The sequence below is a fragment of the Anabrus simplex genome, chromosome 9 (assembly GCF_040414725.1).
Source record: "Anabrus simplex isolate iqAnaSimp1 chromosome 9, ASM4041472v1, whole genome shotgun sequence".
NCBI lineage: Eukaryota > Metazoa > Arthropoda > Insecta > Orthoptera > Tettigoniidae > Anabrus > Anabrus simplex.
The window spans coordinates 44,178,562-44,206,504 of record NC_090273.1 but is presented as its reverse complement, the minus strand read 5'-3'; the positions used below and the strand labels follow the sequence as shown (position 1 = coordinate 44,206,504).

Here is a 27,943-nt window from a genome sequence, read left to right as displayed (position 1 = left end):
ACTTTGCCATAATCGTACACGATGTTTTAAGGTTGTTGAAGGAAACTCGTAAATAAACCTAAAATATTGTAAGTAACTTTTAAAAGTATTTTTGTATACAGTAAATGGTATGACTTGCGCAGAATAAGCGAATATTTCTAGAATATGTTCAAAGTGACCCCGACCCGGGTGGATAATATAAATTTATAATTTACTTTTTCATATTCAGTAACACATCTTGCAACTTCCCAAAATGTTTATTGTTAATATCTTGAGAAGTTTTGGTTTAATTTAGAAAAATAGTTTTAAGGTGTTCAATGTCACCCCATTTTACGGGTGGTATGTTCCAAAACGTACCGCACAGGATCAACCCAGTTGAAGAAGACTCATTGCAGGGGCAAACCAGTTATTAGACTAAATTACTAAAAGAAGAAAGATGATTTTCCAAAGTATCAGTGGAGTGATGACTTGGAATGGCATTAGTACTAAAAACGCTTGAATTGTGTTTTAAAAAATAATAAAATTCGTATTATGATGATTTTGAATTCAAGAGGACAAATTGGAGCAAATATTTGTTTATAAGAAGAGGTAATAGGGATTGGAATAATTAACAAACTGTGATGTTTTATAAATTTCTTACTTCTTTGAAATCATGAAGAAAAGGTTAGGGTAAACAATTGACAAGGAATCTGCAACCTGGGGGATTGCCCTAAATGCAGATGAATGTTTGATTGAATATGAACCATTCAAGGCGGCAGCTGAAGAAGGCAAGTGTGATCTAGTATGTTAGAGTTAGCTGGGCAAGGGACGTAACGAATGCAATATGGATCCGCCATCCAAAATAAAAATTCGCCCCCCCCCCTCAAATAAAAGGTAAAAACCTATGAATACCTAATATAATTTTAATTACAGCAGGTGGAAGTAATACAATATATTGTCAAGGTAGATAAACGAAGGTATTATTCGTTATTGTCAAATTATTAAAAAATAATGTTTATAAGGTTTTATTTGCCTGCCTCCATGATTTAACGGCTGAGCTACGAATCATGCACTACTTATATCTTCGTACTTAACTTTAACAGGTTTATTTTTTCAGTAAGTATACTCTGTAACATTTACCGAAGTCTCCGTTATAATCATTTATCCGATTACAACACAAAAATGTATGAAAGAAATTAAATCCAATTTTAGTATAAAACCGTACAACTATAATAATAATAATAATAATAATAATAATAATAATAATAATAATAATAATAATAATAATAATAATAATAATAATAATAATAATGATGATGATGGCGTGTGGCCTTCGGAGGGGCCTGGTGCAGGTCTTTCGTGTTGACGCCTTATAGGCGACCTGCATGTCTGTGAGGATGGGGCCCTACCTAGGATGATTTCTAATGCTTAAGATAACACACACTGACCCAGGCCCTGAGCCATCGGAATGAACCAATTAAGCTTAAAATCCCTGACATTTTTCGGAGTGTCGGATCCCTTTTATTTTTCTCCCTGATTAGTGTTATATAGAGGATGCTTGCCTTGTTAGACTTCCTCTTAAAACAGTAATCACCACCACTGGGTGGGAATAACGGAGTAGGAGGATGATTGCCATGGAGATAAGCCTGCTGGCCGGTTCGTGTTGCTTCGCGTTGCCAAACCTCTTACTTGTGAGTTACGTATAACACAACACAGCGGTCTGAACGTACTAACAAGTGAGCCGGAAGCTTCGGGAAGGAGAAAGGAATGGAAGAATGTGTCAAAACCATGCAATGTTCCTCCCTACAGCCCTATCTGTCAGAACGCTTCTTTCAATATTACGGGTATAGTTGAACATTATTTACGGGAGCTAGAATTAAACAGCAGCAACTAGCTCCATTTCACTAACACAATTGCTAAAGTATCGTTCACTTTACCTGTCCTTTGAGAATAGCCCCAGTGACGAGCGGCGTTATGATCCCAGCGAAATTGAGCGTCGTGTAAAGAATGCCGGTAGTTGCTCCGGCGTAGTTCGGAGCTATGTCCAGGTGCTGGGTGACGGCGCCGCCGTAGAAGGCACACAGCATCACTGTAGTCACTATGAGGCACGCGATGATGGGAACAGTGTCACAGCCCAAGAGTACAATCAGCAGCATAGAGATGGCAGGACCAACACAAGCTACGGTGCACAGAAAGAGGAGAAATCAGGTCACTAAAAATATATAAATAAATAAATAAACAAGTTAATTAAATTAAATTAATGAATTTATGTATTCATGAATTAATTAATTGTTGGTAGGCTGTCCCGATTATAACGGCCGCAGGGCTTTGAGGGTTACGTAGACTTGCTTATTATAAATAAAAGACAAATATTATGTGGATAATAAATTGTATTCAATAGCACGCCGTACACTTGGAATGTGGGTAATAACACCGTGTAGTTTGGGCCTGTGATATGAGAAACCAAAGACATCATTTTAGTCTTCGGGAGTAATATTACGAGTATAAGTAAGATCAATAGTGTCAACTCTTCCTTTTGCACGTTTTTTTGCCGAATCCTAATCAAATCATCCTTTTCCATTATAAAATGTTGTTATTCTATACAAATGACTACGATGTATTCACAATGACAGCTAAATTTAATATGAGCCCGCGAGTCAACAGAGTATGCTTGTGACGTCACATATTTAGCACAAATGTTGCCTTACTTTGAAGCGCTATTACATGAAAACTATGATTCAGACTGCCAATTTTTGCAACAGGTAGCCTCCTCTTTGACATTCAACATAATCGTAAGTTAAATACACTCGGAAATATATACGTTCTACCCAAACACCATAAGCGTCTTAATTTGTTTCTTTCCATGTACCCGTTGTTGGGGAACGTGAGTCTACGTTAAAAGTGCAAATGACAACCTGCAGGGAGCCCGGAGAAATTATTAAGGTCACCAACTGAAATAAAATGTCGTATTGGCTTTTAGTGTCGGGATATCCCAGGACGGGTTCGGCTCGCCAGGTGCAGGTCTTCCTATGTGACTCCCGTAGGCGACCTGCGCGTCGTGATGAGGATGAAATGATGATGAAGACAACACATACACCCAGCCCCCGTGCCATTGGAATTAACCAATCAAGGTTAAAATACCCGACCCGACGGGGAATCGAACCCGGGGCCCTATCAACCGAAGGCCAGTATGCTGACCGTTCAGTCAACGAGTCGGACAGGTCGCCAACTGTTGTAACAAATGTACTAGAGGTTCCCAAAGTGCGGTCCGCGGACCGCCCGAACACTCTTCCAGGGAGTCCGCAGACGACTTTAAGAAAAAAAAGAATACTCTCATTTTGTCACATTGATATTTTCTCTATTTTAAATCTAAAAAACTCTTGGTCTAAATAATGTAGGTGTTTGAATGAATAAATATGATAAATACGATAAATTTATTTAACAAAGCCGATTATTATTATTATTATTATTATTATTATTATTATTATTATTATTATTATTATTATTATTATTATTATTATTATTATTATTATTATTATTATTATTATTATTATCAGCGTATGGCAAGGAAATTATATACATAATATGCAATACATACTGAGAAGTTTAAAACTAAAAGGGTGTGGGGTAATAAGCTTACTACCGAGTTCGATAGCTGCAGTCGCTTAAGTGCGGCCAGTATCCAGTATTCGGGAGATAGTGGGTTCGAACCCCACTGTCGGCAGCCCTGAAAATGGTTTTCAGTGGTTTCCCATTTTCTCACCAGGCAAATGCTGGGGCTGTACCTTAATTAAGGCCACGGCCGCTTCCTTCCCACTCCTAGCCCTTCCCTGTCCCATCGTCGCCATAAGACCCATCTGTGTCGGTGCGACGTAAAGCAACTAGCAAAAAAAAAACTTACTTTTGACAACATACCATTTAGGTTCTCGGAAGAGCAGATTGTTGTTCTGTTTCCCCATTAAATTTGAGGTTATGTAATTCTACTCTTGAAATAAAACGATAAATTAATTTGACAGAACAAAATATATTCTTAAATTGTATAGAAGAAAAGCAAGACCTGCTGCGATAAATCAGATGAGATTATAAAATTATGGCATTACAACTAAAAGAAACTCAGCATTAAATTTGAATTCTTCTTGACCGGACATTTAACAATTATACACGAAATTTATCCCTCACTGGTTCACTTGACTGTACCTTCAACACTTCGAGTGTAATTACGACGTATTCCTTTGAGTTGGTGTTTGCTGTAGATGTATCAAGCCTAATTTGGCGATGCATCCTTTTTGTTTAACTGACGACTAAGTATCCATGTGACTGCAGCTTCCACATTCAGATGACTGACTACTATCATCTCAGTACAACACTTCTTGGCAAGTCTCGCCGTTCATATGACTTCTTGGCAAGTCTTTCCCTCCAACTGAACTGACCGACTGAGGTCTCACCTTCCAACGGCCCGGACCAACGGACAACATTATTTCCTTGTTCTAAGTTGGGTGCGTCAGGCAGGAATTCCTCCTTCTAAACATAGCTTACGAACAAATAAACCTCGGCTTCAAGCTTTGTGTTGACATTTCGAAATGTACTGTTATTTTTAGATGGTCCCTGCAAGTTACCAACACTCAATAAAATAAAATATTCTCCGTACTCTCAAATAAATGAATGACTAATTAAATGAGCACTTCAATAAGGGCTCAGTGTCAGCTTCCTCTTTATTTCAAGGTAATTATCTATTGTTGATTAGCGACTGTTTTTATCTACGATGAGTCACAGACGAGACGAGTGTGTTTGGGGATCATTAATTATTTATTTTAAAATTTTAATTTATTTGTGAGTTGCCTTGTTGTTGATTTGTTGTTTGACTAAAATACCCTTCAATTTTCACCGTCTCTCGAATGCAAACACGAATTTATAAGACATTGGTACATATCTAGAATAAAAACAGCCAGACATATGGATATGCATAGGTAGTTAATTCAATGTTATGAAAATCATAGAACTAGTTAAATTGCACTAAATGATAATAATAAAAAGAAGGTTGTATCCTGTGTTCAATAGGCTGGAAATATTTAAGGTTTGTTATCTATATCCACAATGAAATGCAAGGCGATCTTTAACCAATTTAATTTTAAGTAATAGCATGAATATTATGATATACTGTATTTAAAAACATCTTCCTAAATTTTTACTATATCTTCCCATATTTTCCAGTCATATCTTCTGAAATAATATTTTTGAGTCTCACCACACTGGTTTGTATCTCCTTGGGACGTGAGTTGTATCATGATAATAATCAATATTCTTGCTTGGCTTCCAGTCCATGCTGGGATTGCGGAAAATGAACTTGCTCAAGCTGCCAAAGAAACAGTACTTTTATCACCTCCTCCTATGAACATACGTGCTACGGATATTTGTTCTCAGCTGTGTCGAACATCTTGGCATCCTGGGAATCGGAGTGGCTAGCCAATCCGAAATCCCAACAAGCTGAGAGCAATTAAGAAGGCAACTGCCGTGTGGCGGTCCTCTTTCTGGCCTTCCTGGAGAGAGGCCGTAGTTTTGTGTATTCTGAGAATAGGTCATGGAAGGTGATGGTGGCGATAACCGTTTTCAGAGGAAGTACAACTAGGCAACCATACCGTATTTAACAATAATCGGAGAGAGAAAAATTGAAGAGATCCGATACTTCGAAAAATAATATCGGCGAAAGAAAGGCAAGGTCCACGAAGGGCGTGCAAATGAAACACTCCCTAGCCCTCGCAACCTAATAGCATCGGGGTCGGAATAAAGCAAGTGTTGACCAGGGGAGGTCGGATACGATAGATGAAAGTGAGGAGCCTGGCACAAGTAAGTGGAAGCAATTCCAGGATTCGGCTAAGGGCCTCGTGGCCGCCAGCCCATGCTCCCAAGTTACAACAGTCAGGTGATACCGTGGGTGTTATTCTACTGCCCCCACACACAGGGGGATGGTGGGAAAGCCCCACCGTAATACTCTTTACTGAGACCGCCCCTGCTGATTTTGATTGTCACCATTGGCGATTTACGGGGCACCGTTGTGCGAAGCGAAGTGAAAGTGAGGCCCGCCAATCAGGATCATCGCACGTCCCAGGTGATACCAGCGAGCTGGACTACCTGCTGCGTGAGGCGTAAAGACTTGTAAATAGTCAACAATAAGGCTGATGACACACGGAGCGGTTTTCGCCGAGTCGGCAGCCGCGTCGGCCGCCGCCTGTGATTGATACACAGAGCGGTTTTTGCCGACTGTGACAAAACCACTGCCTCCTCAATCTGCACCTAAAATGACTGCTTATAAGCAGTCATCGGGTGCATATCGAGCTGGCAGTGGACAAAACACATTAGCGAGCGCGACATTAGGTGAGCAAGTTAGCTAACGTTATATAAAAATAAATTATTGGTCTTATTCCAACAGTATCCTTACTCTATATGTCCTTTTACGTGTATATTATTGAATTTCAAAGATACTTCATGATATCTAATACAGGAATACCTACCAATGATGCAATCGCCGCGTAAATTCAGCCACGGCCGACTGGATCTATCGCTAGAGCGCGCCCAAACTCTTCAAAGCGCTCGCTGCACCGCCAGCTAAACGGCAGGCCGAGTCGGCAAATCTGCCGCCTGTCGGCGAGCACCGCTCTGTCTGTTTCATCCCATCTGATACAATAGAAACATGCGCCGACTCGGCGCCGACTCGGCGCCGACTCGGCGAAAACCGCTCCATGTGTCATCAGCCTAAGGGAACTACTGTCATTCATTCTCAAATATAATTCGTGGTGTTTTAAGAGGAAATACAACTGGGCAACCATCTTCTATCAAATACAATTTTGTGTGTGTGTGTGTGTGTGTGTGTGTGTGTGTGTGTGTGTGTCCATTGTCTAGCTCATCCTACATTAAATTAAATCGATAAAACAGAGTTTTTTATTCATCTGTGTTTGTTGTCTGCGCTAGGGTAGCTGCCTCAGCCTGTCGCGCGCGGCCGCCCTGATTTAAGAGTGTATACAATCTTATATGAAATCTTACCTTATAAAACATTGAGGAAGTGTCGCCCTTCCTAGGTTATACACGTATTGTTTCTGGTAACGCGAGAGTGTTCTGTCCCTGTAATGTTTCTTATTTTATTTCTAATATTTTATTTCAGTTCTTCCAATGTATGAGGATTTGTTCGATACACCTTTTCTTTCAATTTACCCCATAAGTGAAATTAACACACTTTTAGATCTGGAAAATAAGGGAGAAATAGACCGTTACTGATCACTCTGTCTGCAGACACTTGCGAGATTGTAAGAAGGGAATTTTCTGCTATATGAGAAGGGGCTGAAACTTGTTGAGACCACCTACGCGATTTTTCTTCTTCCGATAACTGATGGGAGAACGGCATCAAGATGTCATCTTGGTATCTCTCTGCATTTACAGTCGTCTCGAAAATAATTGGGCCCAATTATTCGTGTTGCACTATCAGCACACCAAACACCAATCTCCTGTCATAATTAGGGACTTCATAAACACCATTAGGATTATCTGCACACAGTAGCGAGAGTTATGACTGTTCATACGACCATTAAGATGAAACCAAGCCTCATCTTATATATACACACGCTTCAATAAATGATGTTGTAGCGGTAGGTCATTTCGGAATTGACGCCTAAAATAATAGTGTCTTATATAAGAAGTAAGGATGTAAGGAGTGATCACATATAGTTCCTACTTACCAATGCCGGTGAAGACTCGGTAAGCATTCATCTGGGAAAGGTACCCTCTGTTTCGTAGCCACGAGGACAGCGTTCCGTACAGCCCGGCGGATATCCACCCAAAGAGGTATGGGAGCGAGGAAATCAAACCGCTCTAGAATAAATAATAATAATAATAATAATAATAATAGTGAAGAAACCAGGTATGCCATAGAGAAGTTGTATGAGATAACATCAAAGACAGGCCTCCAAATATCGTATGAGAAGACTCATATCATGGCTAATGGACACCAGAATATCCAAAGATCCCCACTACAGACAAATTATGGAATACTCACACAGGTCCCTTCCTTCAAATATCCAGGAGAAATCATTGTACCATCCGGATTGGACAGGAAAGCTAATTTAGAAAGAGCCACCAAACTCCTGAAAGCATACCGAATAACATGGAACCACTATAATAAAAGAGTGATGTCACGAAATGCAAAACTTCGGCATTACAAGACTGTTGTTCTTCCGGGAGCCTTGTATGCCTCAGAAACCACATCTCTAGGAGGCCACTCTAAAATTGATGAAATTGAAAAACAAGAACGAAAAATTCTGAGGAAAATATATGGCCCCGTTCATGTAAATGGTATATGGATCAAAAGGAAAACTGTAGATATGTACAAAGCAATCGACAAGTTCACCGATACCGTACGCAGGAGACGATTGAAATTCTATGGCCACATCTGTAGAATGGACGATACTAGATATGCAAAAAGATTGCTTGGTATAATTAATTCAAGCAGGACTTAAAAGAAATGAACATCACAGAAGATGTCAACAGGGATCGCAAGGCTTTTGGGAATCTGGTTGCAAAGCACACGTTCACGGAAAAGGCTAAAAGAACCACAGGGAAACAATGGACGGAAGAACGCAGGAAACAGCATAGCGAGTTCATGAAGAGATTTTGGGAGGAGAAGAAGAAAGGAAAACCATCATCAAGCTAACAAGTTCGAACGCCCTCTGTAAACGGGTATAACGAAGAAAGAAAAATAATAATAATAATAATAATAATAAATGACCAAAATCCCACATAACTCAGTAATGAAACCGGAAATATTGTACTCTTCAGAGTGGCTTTTAAATAAAAATGGGGGTTCAGCAAGAACTCAAGTAGAAGGAAAGGAAGATTGTGAGGAAAATCCTGGGACCACAGAGGATTACTGGTGGGAGAAATGAGGAACTCTCCTTCTGATTCTTCTCCCTCTATTCATTGGGTCTCTTTAATAGTTCCTTTTAGCGTCGACCTCAAAGATCTTTTGCTACCATGTGTTTTCCTTCAACCCCACCTTTTTATACCTGCCCCCTTAAGAAAGTTGCAGGTCCTCTTTATTGGTTCTTCTCGGATGTTTCTTCTCTCTTCACCAGGTAATCTCAGTGTGGAGATTCTGATTCTTCCCAGCGCCTCACATTCAAAGAGTATGTGTTCAGCTGATTCTTCAGCATCTTAATGAGGAGCTCTACAAGTGTTAGGCTTAATTAAAACGTTTTCGTTTGAGGGCGTTGTTGCAGCGGATATACAACGTAGCGCGACTCCGATGCGGGTATATAACCACGGACATGTAGGCAAAGGGATTAGTATGGCAGTCGTGTCGTGTCGAGGACCGTGGGTTAAATGCGTCCAAACAGGACCAACGTGCTGTTGTTCTGTTCTTCGCTGCCGAAGGACAAACACCGGTGGACATCCATCGGAGAATGAAGACTGGGAATGAGGCACCATGTCTGTCGAAAAACCACTGTTGTGGGAATGGTGCACAAAGTTCCGTGCGGACTGCGTTTCGACACAAGGCGCCGGTCAACCTGGGAGACTGCACTGGGAAACTGCAGTGCACGCACGCCTGGACTGAACAGAGGGAACAGAGAAAACAAACAGCACTGGCACCGTCTCAAGGTCAAGCATACCTGCCAGGGGATTCAAACTTGGAGAGTTGATGAATCACACACCACAAACTAGAATAGTGTATGTCACTTTGTACAGATTCTTGGACACATTAAAAGTAGGGAGTCCTTTCTAAAACACCCCGATATTACCGACAACAACAGCTCAAGTGGAAGACACTCGAGCACCCGCCCTGTAGTCTTGATCTCCCCTATGCGATTATGACGCCTTTTGTCACCTAAAAAAGGCCTTGAAGGATTGACGCTTCTTGTCGGACGAGGATGTGCAGCAGGACTCGGTGTTTTACAACGCAGTGCGTCGGTGGGATGAGTATCTCAATGCTCACGGCGATTTTGCCTCATTGGCATCCCGATTCAGACACCACACGGCCGTCGAATGTAAACTTTTTGATCGCCTCTTACACACTGAAAATATCACCGACAAACTGGGGAAACGAAGGCTCAAATTCTACGGAAACCTAATAAGAATGGGTGACAAACAACTGACCAAAAAAGATCTGCAGATACATTATGGGATTAAAGCCACCTCTAAGTGGGTAGAAGAGGTCAAGAGGGTTGCAAAAGAAGTTGGAGTTATACTAAAGATGACCCACAAGAGAAGAAAAGTCGACAGTCTTAAATCATTGGAAGATAATCCACTAAAAACGAGACCCTAACGAATCATTTCCGAAAAGGAGATAAAGATGAGAAGCGGAAAAATGAAAAGGTTCTGGGAAGAGAAGAGAAAAAAAGAACAAGAAGCCTTAAGTTATATGAGGTACACAGGTGGCCAAATTAGGAAATAAACTAATAATAATGAGAATAATTTTTTATTTACCTGCACATACAAATGTTAACTTGATGATGAAGAATGCCAAAGCTATATAATTAGTAGGGAATTAATTTTTATATGCTAAAATATTCTTCTTCTACCGCTTTTTCCACAGCTGTCGGGTCGCGGGAGCGAACTGTGTCGCACATGTGGATTTGACCGGATGCCCTTCCTGACGCTAACCTCGCGTGTTTCTGTGGTGGTTGGTAGTGAAACGTGTTGTCTGAATGTGAAGAAGAGAGTGTTGGGACGACAAATACAAAAGCTCAGCCCTCGAGTCAGAATAATTAATCACAGGTGATTAAAATCCTCGACCCGGCCAGGAATCGAACCCGGGACCCTCTGTACCGAAGACCTCATTGTCTAGTTTTCAGCCAAGGAGTCGGAATTTTATGTGCTAAAAATAATTGAAGGTATTTATTTTATTATATAGTAAAGAAACTGAAGAAAGTATTGTAAAAAAATAACTCACCACTCAGGTTGTGACTGTGGTGTGTTAAAGCATCTCACTATTTCAGTGAACAACGAAGATTTTTTACATAGTGATGTAATTTATCTCGGAACAATACATAGTTCCAGAGAAGAACCATTCACCGTCACAGGAAAATAGCATTACACATTTCATCATGCGAATGTCACTGACACACAATTCTCGATCTTACCAGCTTCTTCCTACCCATAAATAACTGTGGCAATCCCCATGTTGGTGGTGGCAGTAGAATGCATCCACGACATTCCTTGCCCATCGTAAAAGGTGACTAAAAGGCCCCCAGGGGACCTGAGAGCGTGTGTCAGCTAACACGATATCCCTAGCTCCGTTTAGTATTGCTTCATACATATTAGCAAATCAGTTACCACTGTCAGACTCGTTGGCTGACCGGTCAGCATACTGGCCTTCGGTTCAGAGGGTCCCGGGTTCGATTCCCGGCCGGGTCGGGGATTTTAACCTTAATTGGTTAATTCCAGTGGCACGGGGGCTGGGTGTATGTGTTGTCTTCATCATCATTTCATCCTCATCACGACGCGCAGGTCGCCTACGGGAGTCAAATAGAAAGACCTGCACCTGGCGAGCCGAACCCGTCCTGGGATATCCCGGCACTAAAAGCCATACGACATTTCACATTTCAGTTACCACTGATCTGCATTGAGGGCAGTCGTCCTGGAGGAAGATCCCCTATCTGTTATTTTCCTATTGATTCCTTAAATAATTGCAAAGAATTTGGAAATTTATTGAACATCCAGTCCTTAACTCATCTTTCTATAAACGAATATTTGCCCGAATTTGTCATCTTGAATTCCAAATTTATCTTCATATTATGATCTTTCCTACGTTTAAAACACCCTCAAACTTGTTCGTCTACTAATGCCATTCCACGCCATCTCTCCATTGACAGCTAGGAACTTACCACTTAGTCGAGCAGCTAATTTCCTTTCTCCCAAGTCTTCCTGGTCCAAACTTTGTAACATTTTCGTAAGGCAACTATTTTGTCGGAAAACACCCAGAGTAAATCGAGCTGCTTTTCTTTGGATTTTTCCAGTTTTAGAATTAAGTAATCCTGGTGTGAACGCCATACACTGGAAAGATACTCTATATGAGGTCTTACCACAGATTTATATGCCCTCTCCTTTACATCCTTACTACAATCCCTTACGAGTTGGCCGTGCTGTAAAGGTCAAGCAGGCGTGAGCTTGCATTCAGAAGATGGTGAGTTCGAACCGCACTCTCGGCAGTCCTGAAGATGGTTTACCGTGGTTTCACATTTTTCACCAGGAAAATGCTAGGGCTGTGCCTTATTTCAAGCCATGGCCGCTTTATCACACCCCATCGTCGCCATAAGACCTGCATTGCAAATCAAATTGTAAAAAAAACCTTCCACTCCCGTTTGCCAGTCTCCTCATTTCCATCTTTCCTACTCAACGTCCCTTGGTCAACTCTAGTTCTCTTCCTATTCTGACAATATTCCAAAATTCTCCGCAGATGGTGTGTGAGGGTGTATGACGCTGTTGATGGTGATTCGTCCATCGGATGGGGAGCAGACCCCTTGGTGCTCTTTGACAGGAGTAGGCTATGTGCCGGTATCCTCCCTCTTCCTACATTCACATACGTAGTAGAGTCATTAAGTCCGGGGACTGGCCGTCTAGTGTCGTTGTAGTGCACTACAGCGGAGAGTTTGCCCAACGAAATAATGCCATGACAGTTCTTCGCTAGTCCTAGCAAGAGCCAGTTACGTGCTTACAGTATAAGCAGAACTACTGTCTCTATTGTGAAGGGTAGTTGAATGTCAGTGGCGGAAATTGAGAATGCCGTAGTTTGAGTAACTGGAAAACGTCAATTTCTGTCGAAAAATAAGGCAAATCCACTAGCGAAATGTTTGAGATGATTAAGTCGAAATCGCCCGGATCAGCACGACGGGAAAAAGACGTGAAGAGGCAGGTAAAAAGACTATGTGATCTTTGAAATAATGTTATCGCCAGCCTACGAACATACTGACAGTAGCACACCATTGTACGCTGTACTGCCTACTTTACAGGCGTCAGTCCACGCCATTCATCATATTAATTCGTCTGATGAGGACGATGTCAGGAAGGGCATACGGTCGAAAAAAAAATCACTATCATCTCACTTGATACCCGACCCCGTAAATAAACGGGACAAGGATTAATCACAAAAAATATATTGTTATTTCGATTTCCTACATGAAAATTGTCCCTTGAAACGTACCTTCTGGACGCTGAAGTGGAGAACGGAGGTGATATATGTTGGAAGTTGTGTCAGCAAGGTGTAGTTGAGCCAGGTACATCCAAGGTGGACACCCACCAACACCCAGAACCTATGCGATGTCAGGATGCTGAGCCATGGGGTGTACCTCGATGCCACCTACAGGACACATTAACATTGATTATTATCATCATTATTATTATTCACAATTGCAAAATTTTAACCCTGATGATTTATAGAAGAATGGAAAGAAAAATTGAAAAAGATCAGTTTGGATTCAGAACAAATAATCATGATTTTACGTCTGATCTTAGAGAATCTGATTAATAAGATCAAACCCACGTACATTGCATTAGTGGATCTATAAAAGGCATTTGATAATGTTGATTGAACCAAGCTATTGAGATTCTGAAGGTGATCGGAGATCAGACACCGAGAAAGAAGAATTGTCTACAATCTGTAAAATATCAGTCTGCAGTGGTAAGAATAACGGCCGTAGCCGTGTTGAAACACCGGATCCCGTGAGATCTCCGAAGTTAAGCAACATTGGGCGTGGTCAGGAGTTGGATGGGTTGCCGCGCGCTGTTGGTGGGGGTAAGGGAATGGAGGAGCGGAAAGGAACTGGCCACCCTACCGCACGTAAACTCCGGCTCAGGAACACCTCTGCGGAGGTTCGGACCTACCTTCGGGCAGAATAACCCTTACCTACCTAGTGGTAAGAATCGAAGGCTATGAAAAAGAAGTAGCGATCCAGAAAGGAGTGAGGCAGGGCTGTAGTCTGTCCCCTCTCATTTTCAGTGCTCATATAGAACAGGAAATAAAAGAGAATTTCCCGGTGTTATTGTTATTCTATCTGAGCTGAAGAAGAACTGGAGAAATTGCTGAATGGTATGGAAAGAGTCTTCGGGAAGGAGTAAAAAATAAAGATAAACAAATCCAAAACAAAAATAATGGAGTGCAGCTGAACGAAGTCACGCAATGCAGGAAATATTAGATTAGGAAATTAAGTCGGTTATGGCAGAAGTAATGACATAAAATGCAGACCGGCGCAAGCAACGACAGGGGGGAGCATTTCTAAAGAAAAGGAATTTGCTCAGTTCCAACATCGATATAGGAATTAGAGATTTTCGTCTGGAGCGTGACGTTGTATGGAAGTGAAACATGGACGACAACTACCTCAGAAGGGAAGAGAATAGAAGTTTTTGAAATGTGGTATTACAGAAGAATATTGAAATTGAGATGGGCAGATCGAATCGCGAATGAAGAGATACTGAATCGAATTGGTGAGAGGTATATTTGGCTAAATTTTACGAGTAGAGATAGAGTGATGGGACATATCTAAGACACTCAGGACTTGTTAATTTGGTTTGTGAGCGAAATGTAGATAGTAACAATAGTAGGAGTAGACCAAGGTATGAATATGACGAACAGTTTTTTGTGTTTGTCTTACAAAATATTTTACGTCGCCAGGAGTGGGCTAAGAGTGGGAAGGAAGCGGCCGTGGCCTTAACTAAGGTACAGCCTGGTGTGAAAGTGGGAAACCACGGAAAACTATCTTCGGGGCTGCCGACAGTGGGGTTCGAACCCACTATCCCCGGATGCAAGCTCACAGCTGTGCGCCCCTAACCGCACAGCAAACTCGCCAGGAGACGAACAGATTAGAGCAAATCTAAGATGTAATAGTTACGCAGAATATTTGCACTTGATAAGGTAGCATGGAGATCTCCATCAAACCAGTCTACGGACTGATGACTCAAACAACAACAAAAACAACAATGAGTGGTTTATTTTTCCTCCACCAGAAACCTGTAGCGAGTACACAGCAGAGCTCTATGCTATACTTGAAGCTCTGCAGTACGCGCTGTCCAATGAACGTCGGCAGTTTCTTCTGTGTGCTGACTCCTTGAACTTGTTACAATCTATTGATGCATGTTTCTCACAGCTCCCTCTGGTTCAGCGAATCCAGGACCTTCTGACCGGGTGTTGTTGCGCTAGCACCAGAATCACACTTTCTGTGCCTCCGAAGCTACATGTGTGAGGCGGGCACAATGCCCCCGTTGCATTACCAGGTTCCAGCCAGTGATCTTCGTTCTCATACGAGACATTTGGTAATGTCCCATTGGGAGCTGGAGGGCCACGCCACTCCTCTTTCAAATAAACTGAGAACGATTACAGGAATTAAGACGGTATAAAAGACTTCCTTTCGGGTTTCTCGGAGACAAGTAGTGGGTATTATGTAGTCCGTGGTTTAGGACGCACTCCAATTTACTGAAGGGAGAATCCCGATGTTTGCTTGCAGCGGTCATCTGAGCGTAGAACACACCCTTATGGAGTGCGCGGAGCTGTTCGATCTGCGCCGCAGTCTAAAACTTCCGAGTACAATCTCCCTCAGACTACGAGATGACAAGCAGTCAGCAGACCTCGTCATCCGTTTAATGAAGGATTAAGGCCTGCTTTACCGTGTTTAAAAATGAATTTTCTATTTGTTTGTAATAATTCATTTTAATGTTAAGTAGGTGTTTATGTATTGACTCTGTTCTGGCTTGTCTGTGTAATTGTAAAGTGTTTAAACTTTTAATTTATGAAATATATTATTTCACTTCAAAGGCAAAGCCTTATTTCATTTTATTACCTTCTAATCTATTTTAAAGCAATTTTATAAGAATATAAGGCATTGCGAATGAGTTCCACTCATTATTCTAAATTCACATTAATTTTTCACGATCATATTTTTAATTCAAGTCAGTGGATAAATTACAAAACTTTAATTATCATGATATTTCGCTTCGTCTTGTACCATAAAGGGGCCGATGACCTAGATGTTAGCAACAAGCATCACCATCATCGTCATCATCACTAGCCAGCTGGGAGCTGCCAGTCTTAGGGCATAGTGACAGCCTCTTTTATCTATTGGTCTCTCCGTCTGGATTTCCCCTGAGACTTCTCGAAGAGGTAACGAGAATATTCATTTCTTTTCTGGCCGCACCATAAAGATTCTAGTACTCCATCATCAGGATATAAAACAGGAGGCTAGCAACGAACAGTCAGTATTTGCAGATGGGTGGCAGTAGTGCTGTGGTGGGTGACACAGCAGAGTCATTGTCAGAGTATCGTCATATCGGAGTACTGTGTGTGTACTGCCTTGGAGTACTGTATCTGTATTGTCGTGGAGTCAGTGTGTGGAACAGTTCGTGTGATTAGAGCAAGTGCAGTGTTGAGCTGTTGCTGTTGTGTGACCACTGTTCAGTGGTCAGTGTTAAGTAACTCACTGTGTGGAGCAGTTGTACTGTTTGCGAGTTAATTTAATCGACTGTACTGACTGTTTGAGTTACCGTATTCATCTGAAATAGAACCAAGGAGCAGTCGTCGTGCTTCGTAATTGTTAACAGATTGTGTGTTCAAGGCTGTCTACATACAGCTGCTCTGCGAAATGGCTGAGCATGCGAAGCGAAGTGAAATGAAAATGAAAGATGAACTGCCAATCAAGAGAAAACCGGACTGTCTACTGTGAGGAGGACAGAAACTTTGTAAATAGTAACTAATTAATGGATTGTAGTTTTTCAATCTTGGGTCATCCTGAATTAAATTAGATCCGTAAACATAAAATGTTTTATCCGTTGCAATATTTTTCTTCGAATTAAACAATATAATATTCAAATTAAACACGAATTTTTAACTTTCTGTTGCAAAAGAATATCAAGGGACCACAAAAAATGTTCGAATTATTCAGAAATTAATTTTTTTAATTGAATTAATCGATTTCTACCGTAGTTCCATTTGCTACTCATTAAATATAAATCTCCTACCTGTTCCTCTTCTTGTTTAACATCTTCTGTCCCTGAAGAGTCTATCGTACGACCACCCACAATGTGATCTCGTTCCCAATTGGAGATCCGAGGATGAACTTCTGGAGAATTGTAGACGAAGTAACACCATGGTAATATGAAGAGAATGCTGAGTCCTCCGAAGACGTAGAAGACTGACGACCAGCCCAGGGCATCCACCAACACTCCTGAGAGACTCATGGAAATGAGGGTGCCTCCGAAGCTAGCTGGACACACAGAGTACAATATTCACAAGTGCATTTCATATAGGAATTCTGAAGTCCTGTTCGGCTACGACTCTTACATATATATACACAGGTTCATTATTTTTTAAACTAACCTCCTATATTAACAGGCGGCCAAAAATCACAAAGTAATACCGATCACATGTAATGGAGGTTTTACAAGAGAATAAACATATAAATTACATACTTTTCTTATCAGTAACGACATTATGTGCTGAATATGTGGTGCCTCAGGAGTCTTATGGAACCTGGGAGGGCTGTCGTAACCATTTCGTGAATGCCCGTTTTCTTTTTTTTCTTTTTTTGCTATTTGCTTTACGTTGCACTGACACAGATAGGTCTTATGGCGACGATGGGATGGGAAAGGCCTAGGAATGGGAAGGAAGCGGCCGTAGCCTTAATTAAAGTACAGCCTGGTGTGAAAAAGGGAAAACACGGAAAACCATCTTCAGGGCTGCCGACAGTGGGGTTCGAACCCACTATCTCCCGGATGCGAGCTCACAGCTGCGCGGTCCTAACCGCACGGCCAACTCGCCCGGTGAATGCCCTCTATGTGTAGCTGGAAACGCTTCTACGAGTCAGCGAAGTGTCGTGGTATGGTGCCTGTTACTTCAATATCTTGAAGATGTCTTCACTTGTAATATGGGATTGTGGTTTCGTGGATCTCTTGTTTCAGTAGGTTTACCTCTTCTGGTTGGCCATTGTGGTGTTCGAACCGTACAGTTGGGTCTAGGATGAAGCCTTTTGAGGTGTGTTTTCTGAAGGTCATCATGCCGATACGACGAGAACTGCCGTTCATGGCCAATCCGTGAAGTTCTTCGTGGATATTAAAGGCATTCTTCCTCAGTTCTTTGGCTATGAATGATCTAATTTGATGGTGTCGAGGGTTCCGAAAATATTCCCCATGTTTGCAGCATCCTAGAATTTGAGCAAGTGTCTATTTCTCTCCGCAGCAGCGCCGACAGCGATCTGCGGGTTACAGAACGCAACTGCAGAAAAGTTTGTCGTCATTTTTATTGCCACTCGCCACTCAATATTAGACAGGCCGATGTGATTTCTGACCCAAGAATTTTCTGGTGTATAATCTTTGCATAGTTCTACTCTGAGCCCTCCTTGACACCAAGAAGAGAATTCACGACCTCTTAATTCTTACCACTTTTTATTATTATGGTACAGACCGTTCCGGACATTTACAGTTTTTTATTAAGAAGAAAGGCCCGCCCGAATGGGTATTAGATTATAAACTAGGTTTTACAATACTCACTCAACGATCTTGTTCTCGGTCGGCAAACGGTTATATGATATCTATCATACTTTTCACTGCACTGAATACACACACAACACATACACTCACACAACGGACCTGCCCTGGCCACAGCAATGACCCTTTTCAAGACCACCATACCTTCAATAGCAACTTACGGCTTACAGGTAGTTTGGGAACACTTGTCGATTAAGGACCTGGCAAAAATTGAGAGTGTAAAGAGTCGATGAACTTAGCTAAAATTTATGTTCGGTGTTGGATACTGAAATTCGAGCAGTGTTAATTAGTTCGTTAGATAGCAGTTGTTAATTGCCTGCTCGTTGCAAACCGAGGTTCTTTAAGAAGGGAATGCTTTATCTGATTATGTGATCAAAGTCGCACAGTTATAGTCAGTATTGAGACACGGTTGTTTCAAACAATAAGCGTGGTATTAGCGTGGGGCTTGTTGCAAACTGATTACACAAGAAGGCGTTACTGTGTTAGCGGAAATCGAGTGTAGGAATAATTGTATGTGTAGTGCGTGTGATTTCATAAGTTAGTTATTAATTATCAACTGAAATGTCCGACTCGTTGGCTGAATGGTCAGCATATTTGTCCTTCTGTTCAGAGGGTCCCGGGTTCGATTCCCGGCTGGGTCAGGGATTTTAACCTTCATTGGTTAATTCCAGTGGCCAACGGGCTGGGTGTTTGTGCTGTCCCCAACACTCCTGCAACTCATACACCACACATAACACTATCCTCCACCAAAATGACACGCAGTTACCTACACATGGCAGATGCCGCACCCCTCATCGGAGGGTCTGCCTTACAAGGGCTGCACTAGGCTAGAAATCGGAGGCCTCTGCCTAAAGGAGGGGAAAGGGCTAGGATTGTGAAGAAATTGTCTGTGGCCTTAGTTATGGTAAACTACATTCCCAGCATTTTCCTGGAGTGAAATTGGTAAACAACGGACGACCACTCTAAGGGCTATCGACGTTGTGATTCAAACCTGCCATCTTCGTAATACAAGCTCATAGCTATGGGACGCGTACCATACGTCCAAACTTGTTCGATACCCTGTGTTATTAGAAAGACAGTAATTACTCCCAATATGCAGGACTTACTGTACCTTCGTACCTGTCTATGGTCAGATCGGCGATGATGATGATGATGATGATGATGACGACGATGATGATAATGATTATTATTATTAATATTATTATATATATTTTCCACCGTGGAAGGTTCAATGTTTGATTCATATTCTCATGTACTTACCTGATAAGACAAATCCAGCTATCCTAGGTCGTTCTTCAAGCGTGAACCACTTGGCTATAATCACATTTGCGGATGGTAGGAGCACGCCCTGGAAGAAGAAACCGTAAACGGTTGCAGTGGTAGTGTTGATTATTTTTAATTGGAATTACAGCGTGATAATATCAATTCTCTGAAGAGGTTAGAAGTAAGTACTTATCATCTCGAACATTATGAATGTGTGGCCTAAGAAAAATGTTCTTGATACAATTTTAATATGTTATTTCAGTTTATATCCGACGGATTGCGTAACACTACCGCCACGTGGTGAGTGTCTGTTAGAACTACAGGTCTGTTGTGAGCAGTGTAAATGTACGGGTATCGTTCGTCAGGGTCGTGAACTGGCACCGAAAATCAACCATTATTGGAAGGCTATGCAACGCGAAGCAAAGTCATCTCCGTATAGGCCGTGAAGACCCTTGGAGGGATGGACGGTAAAGGTTTCCACTATCCGTAACCACGGGACTAAGTGAGCTAGAGGGGTTAGTTCTACGTCCGGCTGCATTTGCCCCCATGAATTATTCATTTTTGGAGTAGGCTGAGTGAACTTCAGTGTTTATATGTACAATGTCTATAAGTGATTATGCAAATATGTAACCCATCAGTGTAAGCTATATTCTCTGTTATGGCTATTTGGCTGCATTAAATATATTAAATTTAATTCTGAAATGTTTCGACTTTCTGGCTGGGAATCGAGCTCTCGTCCTTCCCGAGCACGCCTTTACCGCCTCGGCCAGGCAAAGGAAGAGTAGGCCTATGCAGTGGCTCTTTTCAATGCTCGCTTTTCGTTCACACGCATTGTGAAATAGGGTCAGGAGAGTGGGTCAACACTCGCGACGACTACTGAGAAAGCTAATGCGGTCCGTTGCGCACAGCAGCAGACCTTGGCGATATATTCGCCTACAAAGAAAAGCACCAGAAAGACGGCTCCAAAGAAAGTACCAGCCGTAGTGCTTAGGAGGATACGCCGATTGGCATGCCAAGAAATTACACCATTCGAACGTTAAGTTGATGATACGCAAGGTTGAAAGAAAATGTGAACGTGAATACCAGATACTTCCAGACAATGGCAGTGCGTTCTGTATGTTCAGTGGTTCAGTTAACCACCTAGAAATAGATGTCTTAGTAAAATGGTTTATCAAGATACAGTACCGGTAGTTCTGTACCAGATGTGTGCATAAGCCTTTTCCGGTTTCACTAAGAGACGGCGCCAGCAAACAGCACGCAGCGTATGAATTTGACACATACCTAAGTTTGTTCGTTTGACATTAACCTACCAACACACAGAAGTTGAGTCCGCCAAACACTAGCGTCTGTGTTGTATCGTTCAGTGATCATGTCGACGTTTCTGCCTGAAAAAGAACATTTGCGGCATGCATTGCTTTTCTTATTTAATCAAAAGGAAAACGCTGTGGAAAGTCATTGTTTGCTGGTAGAAACATATGGTGAACACGCTCCATTAGAACATGTAAGACATTGTCTCGACAATTTAAACGCGGTGATTTCAATGCTCTGGTAGACAACGAAACTGCGAAAGTGTATTATGAACTCTTGAAGCCCGGCGAAAACGTTAATGCACAACGCTGTCCCCAACCAATGATTAATTTAAATCACGCATTGATCGAAAGACGACCAAAATGGGCCAGAAGACATGGCAAAGTGATTTTGTTACACAACAATGCGCCGTCTCAGACAGCAAAACCAGTGATAGACACCTTGAAACCGCTTGGATGGGACATGTTTCCGCACCCGCCGTACAACCCCGACCTGGCGTCATCGATCACCTCAATAGGGCACGCGCTTGCAGAGCACCCGAAATATTGAGCAGGCTATTCTAATTATTATTAGCGATGATGTAAACGGACATTTCCACGATGATATAAACACTGGTCGTATTCTTAAACGTGCCTCTCTGCTGCTGAAATCTACCTAAAAGTGGAGATAGACTGATAAAAAGCTGATAGTAAGGGGAATGACGAGTCTGCCTTACGGCATTTGAGCCGGTAAAATTACTGCTGAGCCAACTTCGAACAATATTTAATATTGCGCTAAGGATCTCATGATTCCTGTACAGCGCACAGAACAGAGTGAGAGGGGTTGATTATGAAGGTAGCAACATCAGCCGAAACATGTGGCAACACAGCGCTGCGAGCTGTCAGAACACGCACGTTGTTTTAATAGGGTATAACAATGGATTACCACAACACCAAATGATTACACTTAGTTATTTATTAGCCAACTCATTTATTCTTCGAGAGCCTGATGTAGACCATGAAACGAAATGGCTTATGGCTTTTAGTGCCGGAAGATCCCAGGACGGGTTCGGCTCGCCAGGCGCAGGTCTTTTGATTTGATTCCCGTAGGCGACCTGCGCGTCATGATGAGCCCGCGTGCCAGGGAAATTAACCAATGATGGTTAAAATTCTCGACCTTGGCGGGAATCGAACCCAGGACCCCTGTGACCAAAGGCTAGCACGCTAGCCATTTATCCATGGAGCCGGACATGTAGACCATAATACTACTGTATTAATTCAGTGAAACATAATTTAAAAAGAAATTAGTAATTTAAATAGATAAATGTATTTATTGGCGTAGTTAAGGCCGTTAGGCCTTCTCTTACACTAAACCAATTATTGTACATAGAATCAAATTTAGCATTGCCGTAATTAATACTAAATATAGCACAGTTAAACACGACCCAATAATAATAATAATAATAATAATAATAATAATAATAATAATAATAATAATAATAATAATAATAATAATAATAATAATAATAATAATAATAATAATAATTGTTACCATGGTTTGGTGGATTGGCAGGGGTGAAAGAAGGTGCCGAGGGGGAATGGGTCTAACTACAAAGCTGAGATATGAATTAAAATTTCATTAAAGGTTATGTTTTCGAAAATAGCGAAACTTAACAATTTTTACATAAAATTTCAAAGTTTAACCAATAACAACATGCCAACAACTAACCGACAATCAGGTACCAGACCAGGAAAGGCCACGATTTAGAGATAATTTAACAATCTGGGCTTCAAGCCCCAAGTTTTACAATTCCTGAGCTCTCGGCTTACAAACACATATTTACCAAAGGGAAGAAATCCCCTCCATACATGGAGCACTTACTCCCAACTTTGAATATCAAGCCTCTCTGAGACACTTTTACCACAAATAAAAGAGCTGACCCGCTCTCAATTTTCTGAGCCTATCAAAGGCCGCAACAGACTTTAACATTAACTGCCCTCAAGGCACACTTACAAAGAAACAGGGGTATCTTGTACCTAACCTACTGGGCCTTAGCAGAAAAGAACAGGTTAAGTAAATGGCCCAAAATACCACGATGAATGGAGGCGTGTACTTCTACTCCTACATGAAACCTTTTTAAAACCTACGAGGCACTAGGCCGATGAAACAGGGGCTATTCCCAAACTATGGAGGTGACTCGTATAAGAACATTTTAAGATATTACAGAAAGGAAGAAAACCAGTTACCAAAACGTAGTCACCTCAAGAGAAAATGAAAGGGAGCTTGAGAGGGTAAAGCACTCTCTATCCCCGATTTACAGTTACAGATATATGCAGATTTTACATAGACTGAAAGAAATGTATATGTTTTTTTAGAGATGGGTTACACGGTAAAGGTATCGGACCTTCCCCGCGGGTTAAAATGCTGAGCTAGCAAGAAATAAAGATGTTAATCGGCCATTACCTTACTGAAGAACTGCTGCCTGAAGAAAGAGGCGCTTCCCGCCTCCTGCTACACGTCCATACACTAAGTTAGATGTTGGTGAAGTGGCCGAGAGACAAGAAAATCAGCAGTTTTTATACCCTCGGGGAAAATTCGAGACCTTTCATAAAACAGACACACCCACAGGCGTTTATTGGCTACAGTACACAGCAACACACAAAATCGAAGAAGAAGAAGAAGAAGAAGAAGAAAGGCATGATTGGTTAAAAATTAATTACAGAAAGAAAAGATTAACATTGCCAACCCACAAATGAAAGAACGAAATTTAGTAATAAGAAAACTGATGAGTACAAATTATCTTCAAGAAAGTTCCCTCACTTCACACCAGGGTGCATGATCATAGTTTTTTAGTAGAGACATCTATGAGACAATGTTCAAATTTCTGGATAAATAGTAAACAAAAACACGTCGAAATTAACACAGTGACATATTCTGAGAAACTGATGAGTTGATTCAGTTTTTAAAGTTCAGAGTTTCTCTTGTAGAGGATTACTTTAAGGTGGAAAATTCAAATGTGCGGCGTAGAGGTGTACCAGCCGGTACAATAATAATAATAATAATAATAATAATAATAATAATAATAATAATAATAATAATAATAATAATAATGTCAACCTCTGTGGTGGAGTGGTTAGTGTGATTAGCTGCCACCCCGGAGGCCCGGATTCGATTCGCGGCTCTGCAACGAAATTTGAAAAGTGGTACGAGGGCTGGAACGGGGTCCACTCAGCCTAGGGAGGTCAACTGATTAGAGTTGGGTTCGATTCCCACCTCAGCCATCCTGGAAGTGGTTTCTCGTGGTTTCCCACTTCTCCTCCAGGTAAATGCCCGGATGGTACTTAACTTAAGGCCACGGCGGCTTCCTTCCCTCTTCCTTGTCTATCCATTCCAATCTTCCCATCCCCCCGCAAGGCCCCTGTTCAGCATAGCAGGTGAGGCCGCCTGGGCGAGGTACTGTTCATTCTCCCCAGTTGTATCCGCCGACCCAATGTCTCACGCTCCAGGACACTGCCCTTGAGGCGGTAGAGGTGGGATCCCTCGCTGAGTCCGAAGGAAAAATCAACCCTGGAGGGTAAGTAGATTAAGAAATAATAATAATAATAATAATAATAATAATAATAATAATAGCTAGTGATTATAATGCACTAGCACGATCAAACGATTTAGACTATATTTCATACCAATGATCACCCTAAGCCCTAAATAAGCCTAAGATAACCTAACAAAAATACATTATTGCATTAATGAAAATCAATTTTTAATTTTAATTTTTATTATTAATTTCAATTTTTATTTTGATTTTAATTTTAATTATTTAAAGCTGAAAATCATATTCCATAACGGTAAGAGATCAACTACGAAGGGCGTACTATATTGTTTTACACTTTATTATTTTCTATCCAAATGAAGTACATTACACATCATTGTTACGTCGTCCACCTTCTTGTAACTGTATGCACTTCTGCCATCGATGTGTCAGTCTGTCCAGGCCTTCCTGAAACGATTCTTTCGGAGTGCTGCGTACCCATGCCTTGACAGCTGTGTCCAGTTTTGCAAAATCCGCAAAACGGCGACGACGCAGAGGTTTCTTCATGTTCCCGAACAGGTGATAATCACTTGGTGCCAAATCGGGGGAGTATGGTCGGTGCGGCAGAACCGTGAATCCCATTTGATCAATGGCAGCGGTGGTCATCACCAGCCACAAGCCTAACTATGAAGTCAGGGCACCTTCCCCAACACTAAGTGGCCGTGCACGACCCGCTGCAGGGTGTTTCGGCTAATTCCCGTGGCTGCCGCCATTTCCGTAAATGTGATGCATTTGTTTCCTTGGCTAGCCTGTTAAACCAGGGCAATGTTGGCTGGCGTTGACACTGTTACATTCCTTCAAGAACTGGTTCCCTTGTCCACCGATGTGCACCCTGTTTTCAAACCTTCCATCCAGTTGTGAACTGTTTTCCATGACGCCGCATGTTTTCCACAGACTGCCACCAAGCGCCGAAGAATTTCTGCAGTGGTCACGCCTTCTTTCCATAGGAACCAAGTCGTATAACGCTGTCCCTGCCGAGTCATTTCTACGTTGTCTAATCCTACGCTGACAGTGTTGTTATATCCGGCTCCATGGCGAAATGGATAGCGTGCTGGCCTTTGGTCACAGGAGTTTCGGGTTCGATTCTCGGCGGATTCGGAAATTTTAACCACAATTGGTTAATTTCGCTCTCCATCAACATTTCATCCTCATCACGACGCGCAAGTCACCTACGGGAGTCAAATCGAAGGTCTTGCATCTGGTGAGCCGAACTTGTCTTCGGACACTCCCGGCACTAAAAGCCATACGCCATTTCATTTATTTATTTTTCAGTGTTGTTTTGAAATGGCTATGACGATTGTATTCGTTGGCCCTGTGCGTGTGCTGTTACCAAACGGTGGAACAATATACTAGTTACACGTCACCACCTTCAAAATGAAATGTGAACCTTACTCAGACGTACAAAAAATAAAGTGTAAAACAATATATCAATCCTCTCGTACATTCATACAAAACTATAATCAACAGTATACTACCACTCATGAAAAAGTCTCTGGAATAGCTATACAAAGGAGCATGAGGCGAATAGACATCTTAGCCTTTAAAGCCGAGTTAACAAATGACTATATACTGCATCCAACCGTGAGGTTTAAACTGAGTTCAGACCAGCCACAGGAGGTTGACAATGAGAAGAAAGCTCTCTACGAACCTACTGTACCCTACCATAAAAACAAATACAACCTTGATTGTATTGAGGTGATTGGATTAATGGGGGTGTTCGTGGAAAGTTATCGAGCCTTTTTTGTAAAGATCTGAAAAACGCTAGGCATCCCAAATAATACCATAAATATATTGCAATCTCGGCAGTTAAGGGATTTATCATGATTTTACGAAATCACATATATGCTACATAACAAAGTGTTATTTTCCTTAATCTCTTCTACTAATTTACTATATTTTATCAGCAATTTTATAACGTCCTAGTTCGTGAACCATGCGCAACTGCTAGGTGCCCTAGTAAGTGGTCCTGAGAGTCGGGATACCAGTTGCTATGGAATGAAAGCGGGCATCTCGGACATATTCCGAGCTATGACCCGTTAGAGGAGAGATCCTCACTTGGACTACGTGTAAGTAGGGTAGCATCCTGCTTCATAAATTTACCCAGCTCAGAACATTTTAAGCAACCTCGGACCTATGGGAATAACGGAGTCCCACTCTCATTTGACAGGCGAAGGACTCCTTGGAAACAACTTGGCGAACGAAATGGAATTCGATGCGGAGCTATCAATATTGATTGGGCTTATGGAAGAAAGAAAGTAGAACTGGCCAGGTCAGCAAAGAGGATACTAGGAATAAGTGATATTCGAGTAAGGGGAGATAACGAGGAAGATATAGGAGAATATAAAGTGTACTTGACGGGTGTTAGAAAGAGAAGGGCAGAGTCTGGGGTAGGACTGTTTATCAGGAATACTATTGCACGCAACATAGTTTCTGTTAGGCACGTAAATGAGCGAATGATGTGGGTAGATTTGTCAGTGGGAGGAATTAGGACAAGAATTGTGTCCGTGTATTCACCATGTGAGGGTGCAGATGAGGATGAAGTTGACAAGTTTTATGAAGCATTGAGTGACATCGTGGTCAGGGTCAACAGCAAGGATAGGATAGTGCTAATGGGTGATTTCAAAGCGAGAGTTGGAAATAGAAGTGAAGGATTCGAAAGGGTGATTGGCAAATGTGGGGAAGATATGGAAGCTAATGGGAATGGGAAGCGCTTGCTGGATTTCTGTGCTAGTATGGGTTTAGCAGTTACGGATACATTCTTCAAGCATAAGGCTATTCACCGCTACACATGGGAGGCCAGGGATACCAGATCCATAATAGACCTTACCTTAACCTACTTCGAATTCAGGAATTCTGTTAGGAATGTACAGGTTTTTCGGGGATTTTTCGATGATACAGACCTCTATCTTATCTGTAGTGAACTAAATATCTCTAGTCCTAGGGTAGAGAAAGTGGTCTGCAAACGAATACGGGTAGAAAATCTACAGGACGAGGAAATCAGACAGAAGTTCATGGATATGATTAGTGAGAAGTTTCGAACTGTGGACATAAATCAGGTTCGGGGTATAGAAAGAGAATGGGTGGCATACAAGTGATGCTGTAGTAGAAACAGCAAGGGAACGCTTAGGCACGACTGTGTGTAAAGACGGGAAAAAGCGAACATCTTGGTGGAATGATAAAGTGAGAGCAGCTTGTAATCGTAAAAAGAAGATTTATCAGAAATTGCTCCAAACAAGGGCCGATGCAGACAAGGAATTGTGCGTAGATGAAAGAAACAGAGCGAAACAAATTGTTGTTGAATCCAAAAAGAAGTCGTGCGAAGAGTTTGGTAATAAC

The 27,943-nt window shown here is 41.7% G+C and overlaps 1 protein-coding gene across 1 annotated transcript in view; it reads right to left on the bottom strand.

Moving 5' to 3' along the window:
- The window catches only part of LOC136880851 (sialin), a 63,895-nt gene that overhangs the window by 17,280 nt on the left and 18,672 nt on the right, over positions 1-27,943 (bottom strand). The window contains exons 4-8 of the mRNA XM_067153393.2: positions 19,729-19,816; positions 16,945-17,189; positions 13,142-13,297; positions 7,686-7,818; positions 1,896-2,137 (exon numbers count right to left, since the gene is read on the bottom strand). Of these exons, the coding sequence (XP_067009494.2) occupies positions 1,896-2,137; positions 7,686-7,818; positions 13,142-13,297; positions 16,945-17,189; positions 19,729-19,816 (864 nt within the window). The remainder of the gene's footprint in view (positions 1-1,895; positions 2,138-7,685; positions 7,819-13,141; positions 13,298-16,944; positions 17,190-19,728; positions 19,817-27,943) is intronic.